The sequence below is a fragment of the Centroberyx affinis genome, unplaced genomic scaffold, assembly GCF_046629955.1.
Source record: "Centroberyx affinis isolate AG114_WGS23_722 - 3 ecotype Tasmania unplaced genomic scaffold, CSIRO-AGI_Caff_v1 ptg002252l_1, whole genome shotgun sequence".
Taxonomy (NCBI): Eukaryota; Metazoa; Chordata; class Actinopteri; order Beryciformes; family Berycidae; genus Centroberyx; species Centroberyx affinis.
In genome coordinates, this window is record NW_027280543.1 from 1 (window position 1) to 12,178 (window position 12,178).

A 12,178-nucleotide genomic window follows, 5' to 3' on the forward strand; every position below is an offset into this window, starting at 1 on the left:
TAAACTAACCTGGAAGACAGTGACGATGGCTCAGAGTAGGGAGTCAAAAACTAACCTGGAATACAGTGACGATTCCCACATTAGGGAGTCAAAAACCAACCTGGAATACAATGACGATTCCCACTTTAGGGAGTCAAAAACCAACCTGGAATACAATGACGATTCCCACTTTAGGGAGTCAAAAACTAACCTGGAATACAGTGACGATTCCCACAGTAGGGAGTCAAAAACTAACCTGGAATACAGTGACGATGGCCCACAGTAGGGAGTCAAAGTTCTTGCGGTCAGGGATGGTGTCTCCGTTCTCTGTCTGGAGGCTGAATTTACACCCAAACAGGTGCATACCCAGGATACTGCAGAGAGAAATTAGAAAATACACCCATTATGATTTAAATACATGTGGGTGATTATGTGTGCATGCAGTGTGTGTCCATGTGACTTTGGTGGCGTGTATGTGTGCGTGTACCTAAAAGTGAAGATGAAGAGCATCAGCAGCATGCAGAAGGTGGCCACGTTGTCCATGGTCTTCATCAGCACCACCAGCTGTCTCCTCAGGGCGGGCAGGAAGCGAACCAGCTTCAGAACCCGCAGCAGACGAAACGTACGCAGGACCGACAGCCCGCCGTCCGCCTGGCCGATTATCTCCCACACACTGAGCACAAAAAAAAAAAACATAGAATTTGTCTTAATAACACTGTTGGACTTGGATTTGTTTGGTGTGTCATTTGGTAAATTTAGTCTGTGACAGTTGTAACCATGTTGAGGTTAGGCTGATATATTGGACGGATATCAGCCTTTCAACGTCATCCACCTCCGGAATGATGATGATATGATGCAGTCTGTTTGATTATCTATTTCCTGTATAACTGGATATGCACACACAGTGACATGAACCGTTTTTGTGCACCATGGTCTGAATGCTTTTTCAGGGCCATTTTCACCCTGCCAGGAATACAATTTGGGGGGAAATGTTAAATACTTGTAATTGTTGGGAATTTTCAGGTATGAAATCCCATCTATATTGACATCCATATCAGCTTTTGAACCCCAGTATACAGTATATTGTGTATTGTATATAATGTGTCCAACTCACCAACACACATTTTGTCAAATGCCAATGTATCTCTACCACTTGACTGCTACCAATTATTATTTTGATTCCTGTTATTGCTCATTCTAGAGATATAAAGTAAGGTAGGATGCATTATACCACTGATAGAAAAATGCAAACACTCTGTAGTGTGCTGACTAATCTCATATTAACTAATTTCATGTATTAACGAATCTCATATTAACTCATATTGTACGATATAAAAATTATCTACTACATCACAGTATATTACACACATTTCAGATAGTAGTGGCTCAGGAGCGATCGTGCATTCATTGACCCCTTCAGCAACACAAGCAACACAACACCAAGTGTCAATCTCAGCAACTCTCTTGTCACCTCGTGCGATGTGAGCTCCATCAAACGAAATGACAGCCAGACAGCCAAACCTAGACTCCGACCGGGCTCCACATTCTGCTGAGGCAGCAAGCCAAGCCGGTCCTGCATGATCCATCATGAGCGTGTCAATCTCGGCTAGAGTAACGACGGGTGCTGCAGCAGTGAACCTGATGCTCAAAACCGAATGACTGACAGGCTGGAGCAGAGAAAGGAATGAGGAGTGGCTCTAAATCTGAGCCTAGTGGATGTCTAGCTACTGAATCTATGTTCAATGCAGCCATTTTTATTTTGCTCTAGATGTTAAGCGGTCATTTTTCTTCATTTCCACAGTCAAATAGTGAATTAAGGGTATAATGAAGAACAGGCATGTCATGATCCTCATGTCAGAGCTGCAATCATTTTAAAAGTGGCTTATATTTCCCTGGGAGGACAAACCACCACGGCGAGGAGGTCAAAGGTCAGCGGGTGATCATCACCTGATGATGACGATGATGCTGTCGAAGATGTTGTAGGGGTTCCGGATGTAGCCGAACAGGCCGAAGGCCAGCAGCTTGAAGACCATCTCTAGGACAAACATGCTGGTGAAGACGATGTTGCTGATCTCCAACACGTCCGTCAGCTCCTCGGGCTGGAGGGAGAGGGAAAGGGAGAGGGAGAGAGAGAGAGAGAGAGAGAGAGGGAGAGAGAGAGAGAGAGAGAGAGAGAGAGAGGGTGGGGATAGAGTTTGAAAGAAACCAAGAAAGCATGCAAGAAAGAAAGAAGAAGAGAGAGAAAGAATCTGTTACTAGATTAGTATCTACTCCATTATCCCAGGGCTGTAAAACCCCTTTGCTCTTTGTGCGCTGGACTGAGACATTATCAATCAAGTTCAGAGCTGCAGTCAGGCCCAATCAATCAGATGGGACCAACAGTGCCCATCCATCACCGCTGATCTACTCCACTTAGCTCGTAGTCGAGTCACTGACCCAGCGAGGATCGCACTAAGGCCCTCTCATAAAGCATGTACTAATGGAACATGTAGCAGTTTGGGGGCCTATTAAACACAGTATGAAGCCACATTCTGAACTTTTCTTTATGGAAATGATTAGCCTGGAACAGCGTCGGAGGTCTTACTTTAAAAAAAGTAATGGATTAATTCTGCTTTCCAGAGAGAGAACAAGGCATTATATTAGTCCTCAAACACTCTTTCAAAAACAGCATGATTGTCATCCATCAATTTAGTCATGTAGGGTGCACATTTAGGAATGTAGGGCACTCTCTTTCGCCTCAATTAATTCAATATCATTTACATATTAGGCATTTTATTGACACTCAGCTGACTTCTCCAAAGTGACAGTTACAATGAGTCAGCAGATAGAGGTTAAATGTCTTAATCAAGGATGCTTCTACAGGGATCGAACCCGTGACCTTCCAGATACAGGACAGTCTTTCTAACCACTAATGCACCCTGCTGCCACCCCATTATGTGTGTAATTCCACAAGGAAATGCTTGAGCCTGAGTGACATTTAAGCTGTTATCTGCCTTTGATTTCGCCTTTACAACCAAAGTTAGTTGAGTTGTGGCATAAATTCAGCTCAAACTTTTAAACTGTCTGTAGTGCTATATGGCACTGGAAGAGAAAGAATCTGAAAGTAACTTTGTGTCACTTGACAAGGTACACCCCCCAAAAAAATAATGTGCTGTATTGTTGATTTTCATTACTTATAGCAAGAGGAGTGACTTCCTCCAACAGAAACATAACAGGATTGAATGTGAATCAGTGTAGGAGTGCTGATTGATTGAGTGAGGATTAATGTCTAGATCCCCTAAGGCCTAAGCCATCTGATTTACTGTAATCTGCAAAGGAAGACTAATTCTGGGAATAGATACTCTAAATCAGTAGGCTAGCTTCCTCAACTTGTTCACCCCGAAAAGCAAATGGAAAAGGCTCATTATATAACTCTTGTTAACTCTTGTCATGCAAGTCCCTCCTCTTTAGCCGTTAGAACTCTTCCAGAACCTTCAGAACCTTCAGCCTCCCCCCATGTCATTCCCCTCTTGGGGTACGATCACATCTACAGTTCTATTTCTTTGGTCTAAACCATAATGGAATAGCTTACTTTGTTGCATTTTTGTATTTGGTTCATTTAGGTTCACGCTGCCCAATTACAAGCAAACCAGGGCTTGTAAACAAAAGTCACATGGACGCACAAGTATCTTGATTATTGGACAGGAGTTTTGGTAACATGTCATCCCAGGAGGTTAGAGAGTTTGGCAGCAGGGGGGGGGAGTCAAAACAAATCTGATTCCAGTTCCTCTAACTATAGCCCAGGATGATGGACTTGTCTGCGCTCTTTGCTGTAATTTACCCTTTTTTGGTGTTCATACCAGGTAAGAACACATGAAGAAACAGCTGAATGTGAGCATCAGTCGAGATTCCGGCTTGACTTCTGACCCTCGGTTCATTTTGTTACGCTAGGCTTTCCAAACATGAGTAAACCGTCTCGTTATACCCGTATGACCTTGCGTTTTGGGGTCTTTACCTGTAGTCGGTTGGGATTATATTCTCACTCCTAACAAACGGCACTGCAATTTGCTTGGAAGATGGCCGAGACTTGCTTTTCCAGGCGTCTTATTTGGTGCCACCCGAGTTCCAATGCGTTCTGGCACTACCTGCCGCTTAGCTCTTCCTGGTCATCTCTTCCGACCTGGTCATCACTCCACCCAGTCTCAGCTCGTCTCCCTTACGATTTCCCATTGGCGGATGACGTTCTCACTCCAATCAGACCATCAGACCCCGTCTTCCATCACAGGCTGAAATCTCATCTCTTCTAGAAGTACCTCAAATCACCCTCTCCCCTACTCACACTAATTGCTCTCACTCTCCTTAGCTGATTTTATCTCTTTTCCGAACATTTCTGTCTTCCATGATGATTGTCTGGTGAGGAATTGGGACTATTTCTCTCACACTTGCACTCCTTACTATTTTTCCTTGTCATGTTAGCGACCCAGGAATTTAAGCTTATTATACTGCTGTACTCTAAGTCATTCTGGATGGGAGTATCGGCTACATGCCTAAGATTTAAATGTAAAGCAACAGGCCCACACATAATACTCACACATAATAGATTATTATGACATCCAAAGTACTGAATCATTCTGAGCCATAAATTCTCGTACTCTGCAGTGTGCAGTATAGTCTGTTAAGCCCCTTTAGCCTGTGATCCAGAGTTTTATTCTCTTGTCACAGCGGCCAGGCTCATTAAAACTAATTGCTATTCTTTTCATGTGGGGATCAACAAGCAGTAGGCCCATGGCCCATTTTGTGTCCTGGCCTATGGTGTGAAAAAGCAGGCGGACTGTACTCTGAGCTAATAAGCACTCTGAGAAGGTTAATAAATAAAATCTCGGGCGTCCGGCTGCTAGATGCAGGATAACCTTCATCCTGGGCTATTCTGCTCTATCGGTGTCCTGCAGAAACCTCAGATGTTGCCTTTGTTGTTTGCTGTTGTTAGAAATGACAGATATTGCCTATGTGCATATCAAATATTTTTACGAACCTGGAACCAAGTAAGTTAATTGAAGATTTTCATTTCAAAATGAGATATCCTTCATGTATGTCTTAGAAAACTATTGACAAATGAATTTCAGGTTACAAAATATTTCTCAAAATGTTTATAGCCTATAGTAGAGTGTTTAGAGTAGAGTGCTTAAATTGAAATCACACTGTAAAATGTCAAATGCACATAGATGTCAATGGGGAAACGACATTCTGGGAACATGTAGTGTATATGAGCATCTTGTTAAATGTTTTCAGCTGAGGATCTGAATGAGTAATTTACCAAGGCTAATTAAAAAAACGTTTTTCAGGCAATAGGCTGGTGACATATTTTAGGTCACAACCCATAGTTTGAGAAGCCAGGCCACTGATACTCATGCTGCATTTGAAGCAGAAATGAAGATCATGATCATGATCACAGATAGAGGGCGCCATACCACACAGCACTGACCCCCCCCACACACACATACACACATACAGAGCACGCAACCTCATACAAAACCAGCAGTGACTGACACATCCCACCCCCCTCACCAACTCCATGCTCAAAGTAGTCTGCTGAGTCGCATGTGTATGAATTATTAAACAGCTTAAACCCCTATAAGGTAAAATGATTATAATGAAAGAAGGTGGCCTTCTTTGCTTCTGCTGAGGCAGAAGATGCTTGTTGATTTATGTAGAGAAAGGATTGATTTACTGATTAAACCTATTAATTCAAGGAAAAAACTACAATCAATATGAGAAACTCTGCAAGAATTAAATCATATTCATACTGAATATACACACACCAACAGTTTCTTTAATGTACTGTAAACTTATATAGAAAAATACATGGCTGTATGGATGTATTGATTAGATATGCAATTTCATAATTTGATTACAAAAAAGACCTTAGACCTCATACACATACACACATGTCCCCACCCTCTCTCTCTCTCTCTCTCACACACACACACAGACACACTATGCCTGTGTGACGTACTGAGCGGACATCATAAAACAGAGCCTATCTAATCCATTGCTTTACTGACCCTATCGACTGTGGGGAAAGTTGTGTGTCTTTGTGTCAATATCAAGCCGGTGCGCTGGGCCATTACTTACATCACTGCCTGCAGTAGTTTGATGGTAGCTTAAAAGATTACTGCTGAGGAGGGAACAACTGTGACCCCACTATCTGCATACTGTCAATAGAAACCGGGCTGATCAGTGGGTACGTACAGTATATTATATCCAGTCGAGTCGATCGAGGCATATTTCTCTATTTTTGGGCCGAGGGGGCACCGAGTTAATTGGGGCAGTCACGGAATTTGAACGCCGAAGCGGAAATGCCAGGGCAAAAATAACATGAGACGGTGAAGTACTGTCGGGGGACTGAAGGGAAATGTGTGTGTGTGTGTGTGAGTGCTGCGTGACGAGCGGAATGACGCCATATTTCGAGAAGAGATGGACACACAACAGAGCGGCGGCTGTAGTTCACCAAGCCAACATAGAAAAACTCTCCTGTGAGCTATGTATATCCCATGCCAGTAAGCACTCTCTCAGCCAGCTCTCTCCACACACACACACACACACACACCTTTTGTTACAGTAAACAGTGGACTATTGGCATTTTCCCTTTAACATCCCCTTTCCTCACACAAGAGAAAAGGAAGAGTGTGGAGGTTGCAATGCTACAAGATTGTCTTTACACCTGCCAGCATTATAAATTTATCATTACTTACTAATTTATAGTCTGTTGACAGTGGAGGCAGACAAATATGTAATTGGAGGGTGAACAAAAACACAAAATTGATGTTTAGATTTGGTTTACTTACAATTTTTTTTGTTTTTTATCTTTCTACTGTGGCCCCATCACTCATATCATATACTGTCAGTGTCAATGAGGCTGATGTGTGGGAGCACTATATCAGTGGTTCTCAACGTGGGGTCTGGGGACCACCAGGGGTCCTTGAGAGGGTTCCAGGGGGTCCCCAGTAAATTGATGAATTGTTAAACTTCAGCATTATTTCATTTACAAGAAGTTAACACAATTAGAGAATGTAGAAGAACGACTGTTTTGATCATAGTTTCACTGTTATCTCTCTACCTACAATACAGACAGTCATGGGATTCTGGACAAAATCATATCTAACAATAAAAATAGTCTCAGATTTGGGTGAATCTCATTAAACTGGGGTCCGTGATCCTAATGTGGACTAAATTAGGGGTCCTCAATATGAAAAAGGTTGAGAAACACTGCACTATATTATGCCCATAACACATAGTTGAAGGGTCTTGGCATCATGCTAAGAAACGGCTATACCCTAGTTTGAGAATCCAAAGTTTAATCCAGTTCTGAAGCAGTAAAAAAACTCAAAGAGCTGGCATGGACCCACAAATCCATAACGACAGATCAATTCTTGGACGTATTCTCTGTTCTAGTGCTTTGATGCCTGAACTAAGACGAAACTAACTCAGCAAAACGATTCCGGTTCCTGTACTAGTTGGTGCTTTTAATGCGATGCTTTATTGACGCCTGTAGGGAAACTCTCTTTCCCGCTCGCTCCCCTCCGCAGGGAGGTCAGAGGTCAGGTTCAGCTACAGGACAGCAGCCCCCGGAGCTGCTAGGGAGTCAGTACTTTGCTTAAAGACACTTTAGCGGGGTGGATGATTGGCAAGATGGGGGGGGTTTGAACCCTGTTGCTCCGGTTGAAGGGCAGGCTTTCTATTCGCTATGTCACCCTGCTTTCACACTGGGTGGAACATTAACACTGGGCTAACAACAAAAATATACATGAGGGTAGAAAGAAAAGGTAGAAAGAAAGAAAAATGTAGGAGCTGCTTGCTTAAAGGTTAGAGAAGCAGGGAGTGTGTGAGTGGGAGATCGCCCGTTCGAATCCAGCCGGAAAAAAAAAAAGTGAGTGGGGGAAGTGAGGAGAAACACTCTCCACTCCATCAATAACTCCCATGGAGGTGCCCTTGAGTTGTCAGCTTCATCCCATGATGCACTTTGTTTTATGGCGGCAGTGTAACATTGCCCTGCCATATAATATGCTCCCGAATACGCATTCATAGAAGATTCTGGACTTCACTAACATATTCCTGATTATTCGAAAACCCTGAAGAAGACCTTTCTCAGTGTTTGTGTATATAAATAAAACTTTGTGTGTATGACCGTGCCCTTTAGAAGAGAAGAGGAACAAAAACAGAAATGTAGACTTGCACACACACGCACACACACACACCTTGACTGGTAGAGCAGCCTTAAATATAAAGCAGGGCAATGACACACACAAAGACAAACTCACAAAACAGCCGGTGTATATCTTAAGATGTAGGACAGAGCGCACGCATGCACACAAACACACCTTGAAAATTAGGGGCAGGACGCGTACACCTTCAAAATGTAGAGCAGCATCAAAAACACACACACACACACACACACACACACACACACACTGAGGTGTTATTTACTGTATGATATTCCATCCTAAGGCTCATAGACGGGGCAACGAAGAAACTCAAACCCTGTCCTTGTCTCGGACATATTCAGTCAAGTGTGTGTGTGTGTGTGTGTGTCTTTGCCAAGGCATTAGCGGATTAGAATAATTGTTTCTCCTTCAACGCATTGTGCATAACACAAACTCACCTTACAACGGTGGCTGTGTGTGTGTGTATGTGTGCTTTTAATAAACAAAAGACAAAAATCTCTCTCTCTCTCTCTCTATCTCACACACACACTGTCTACACTACCACCGCCTAACCCCCACACTCGCCAGACGCCCCTTCCACACACATATACACACTCACAGACTCATAAACCCTGGCGTGGTGTCAGATAAGGGGGGGGGGGGGGATGATGCGGAGGGGAGAGGGAGGAACTCTTACATAAGCCCTCAGTCTCTATGTGTGTGTTATTGGCCCAATAAGGCCATGGCTCTCCCAGTCGCTCCTTGTGTTTATACCATAAAGATAGCAACACACACACACACACACATATCCCCCGGAGAGGGAATTAGAGGGGAGGGAGAGAGAGAGAGAAAGGGAGAGAGGGATGAAGGAATGAAGGGTAAATAACAGAGAGAGAGAGTGTGTCTTTTTGAGTTTTTGTGTATTTGCTTCTCTGCAGGGATAGGGAAAGGACGTGCATGTGTGTGTACAACCCATTCTGTGTGTGTGTGTGTGTGTGTGTGTGTGTGTGTGTGTCCATGCATCCACACCCATTCGCTCCAGTGTGTGACAGTGGAATGAGGGAAACACATTGTTGGGTGAGCGGTATTATCATGGCCGACACTGCCCAGATGTTGGCCACACAAGGTACACCGGAAACACAACCCTGGAGAGTGTGTGTGTGTGTGTGTGTGTGCGTGTGTGTGTGTGTGTGAGAGAGAGAGAGAATGCACATTTTTCGTGTCTGTGTATTTAAACTAGAACCGTGATCTAGTGTCCACATCTCACCCTGGATGCACTCCACTCCGCTCTCCACCTAAGCCTGTAGTCTTTATCTGTGTAAGCCCATAAACGCTCCACCGCTCCTCCCCTCCCCTCCCTCCCTCCCCCTCCTCCTCCTCTCGCGCGCTCTATCCTTTCCTTTTCCATCCCATCTTCTCCTCTCCCTCTCTTCTCCCATACTTCACCCTCCTTTGTTCTCACAGACAGACCAGCAGATGCCTTTCGCTTTGTCTCAGAGGGATTATGTCTCTTATACGGCTTAGACTGCAGAATAAAGCGATGCTATTCTAAAACCGACTGGAGGTGTTTAAAGTTGAATTTCGGTAACACTGTCTATGAAGTATGTGTTCATATAAGACATAAGTAGCTATAATAAAATGTGTGAATAATGTTGAAAGTGACACAGTCAATAAGAACCTATCATGTGTCAAAGAGGATTTAAGTAAAGTGATCCACACATTTTTTTATAAAACATTATAAATGAGCTTCATAACCACTTGTGAATCACGACAGGTGTTTATAAATAGTGTCATAAGAAAGTGTTACCTTTTGTGTGGTTGCTCATCGGTTCTGTTTCATGGAAATGGGCTTTGACATTATGTAAAGACAGACCAAAACCCCATCTGGTAGACTGGAGATGGATAGGAGATGAATGGTCGGGGTTTATCGCTGGGAAAGTGTGGGAGGAGGGCAAAGGTGTCACAAAAGATACGCCTGTGTCCATTACAGCCGACTCTTTTTCTCTTTTTTACTCGGAAGACGGACGACCGGCCCGAACTCTCTCAGCTCGGAGCCGTTCAGCCGTTCAGAGGTCTATCATTCACCCGATGTCACACACACACACACACACACACACACACACACGCCCCCCGAGTTCACAGAGCACTCTCTCTCCTCTCTCTCTCTCCCACCTGCTCGTGGTACTCGATCCCCATGCTGAGGGTGTTGACGAGGATGGCGATCATGATCCCCCGGTTGAAGTACTTGCTGTCCACGATGCGCTTGAGCTTGTCCCGGAAGTCCACCCAGGCCTGGACCACGCGGTTCCTGTGCTCCGCCGCGCCCCGCCGCCGGCTCCGGCCCCGCCCGCACCTCAGATCCACGCCCTGAGAGGAAGATGAAGCGTTTAAGGTGGAGGTACCGCAGGTGAAAATTTGGACAATTTTGGTTGGATTGGTCAGTTTTGAGATATTAGAATGTTTTGTTGCTTCTAAAATAACTGTAGTTTTATAAAATATTGGTAACACTTTACAATAATAACTTCACTAAGTTAATTAACAGCTAACTAATGTGTCTGGTAATCATTTACTAATGGTGTTCATGTTGACTAAGGTATTCATTTATACATTATTTAATAGTCATCTTTATAAACTATGAAATAATGTATAAACATGAACACCATTAGTAAATTACACATTAGTTAACTGTTAGTGTACCCTTATTGTAAAGTGTTACCAAAATATTTAAAACAACAATTGATTTATGCATTTTTATCCCAACTGTGTCAAGTACACCAAGTGCAAAAGTAGCTACAAAAAAAAAAAAAAAACATTTTATTTTTCTTAACATAACATTCTCTGTCCTCTTTTTTTTTTCAACTTAACTCGTAGATATGGCCAAAAAAAATGTACATGCTGCTTCTTAACAAACACAGCTGGTTATTTAAAGAGGCTTTTTTGACATGTTTTGTCATTTCACATGAAAAAATAGATATACAGTACTGTGCAAAAGTCTTAGGCATATGTCAAAGATATCCATAAAGCGAAGATGCTTTCAAAACTAATGAAATGAAAAGTTTCTGAATATCAAAAATGTACAATAAACAGCAGTCTACTGGCACACTAATGCAGAAAACAAATAAACATCTAAGAAATTTATATGAAAAATCTAGGGTGCCTAAGACTTTTGCACGGTACTGTATATACTAAATTATTTTGTAAAATAAAAATCAACAAAACTGATCAAGATGAGAAAGAAATCCAAGTGTGACTCGTCTTAAATCATCTGCATCATCATTAACACCTTCATCACAAACTCTATCACCTATCACCGTCATTATCACCAAAATCCCCACCGCCGCCACCCTCGTCATTTCTTATCATCATCAACATGACCCCCCCCCCACCCTCCTGACCTGGGGGAAGTCATGGACCCCGTCCGCCTCCCCCCTGCCTCCCTCCAGGTCTCCCAGCTCCAGCTCCAGGGTCTCCAGGCTGCGGGCGCACAGCGGGCAGCTGAGCAGCTCCAGCAGCAGAGGGCTGGGCACCACGCCGGCCAGCTGGTACAGCAGCCTCTGGCGGCCTGGAGGGGGGGGGGGGAGGCAAAGATACAACACTTTTATCAAATGTAGCTTGTGGTGGGTGGAGATAGTCAGACGTTACCTTGGTATGATTACCGTAAACAAATGATCTTCTTGGGTCATGGTCTCATGTGTTTATGGTAATTCTACTAATGCCCCAAAATGAATCTGGGAATAATATATTGATGCTAAAATGCTACACATATCACCTTTAAGATAAACCACACTTCTAAGACAGTGGTTCTCAACGTGGGGTCCGGGGACCATCAGGGGTCCTTGAGGGCATCCCAGGGGGTCCCCAGCAAATTGATGAATCGTTAAATTTCATTATTTCATTTACAAGAACAATTATACAATGTGAAGAATGGCTATTTTGATCATAGTTTCACTGTTATCTCTCTACCTACAATATAGGTAGTCATGGAGCTCTGGACAAAATCATATCTAACAATAAAAATA

At 43.4% G+C, this 12,178-nt stretch overlaps 1 protein-coding gene across 1 annotated transcript in view; it reads right to left on the reverse strand.

The window, feature by feature from the left end:
- Window positions 1-235: 235 nt before the first annotated feature.
- LOC139655413 (voltage-dependent T-type calcium channel subunit alpha-1H-like) overlaps window positions 236-12,178 on the reverse strand; it is a gene marked incomplete at its 3' end in the record, with an annotated part of 101,530 nt that continues 89,587 nt past the window's right edge. The window contains exons 11-15 of the mRNA XM_071532808.1: window positions 11,555-11,721; window positions 10,332-10,526; window positions 1,927-2,078; window positions 467-652; window positions 236-353 (exon numbers count right to left, since the gene is read on the reverse strand). Of these exons, the coding sequence (XP_071388909.1) occupies window positions 236-353; window positions 467-652; window positions 1,927-2,078; window positions 10,332-10,526; window positions 11,555-11,721 (818 nt within the window). The remainder of the gene's footprint in view (window positions 354-466; window positions 653-1,926; window positions 2,079-10,331; window positions 10,527-11,554; window positions 11,722-12,178) is intronic.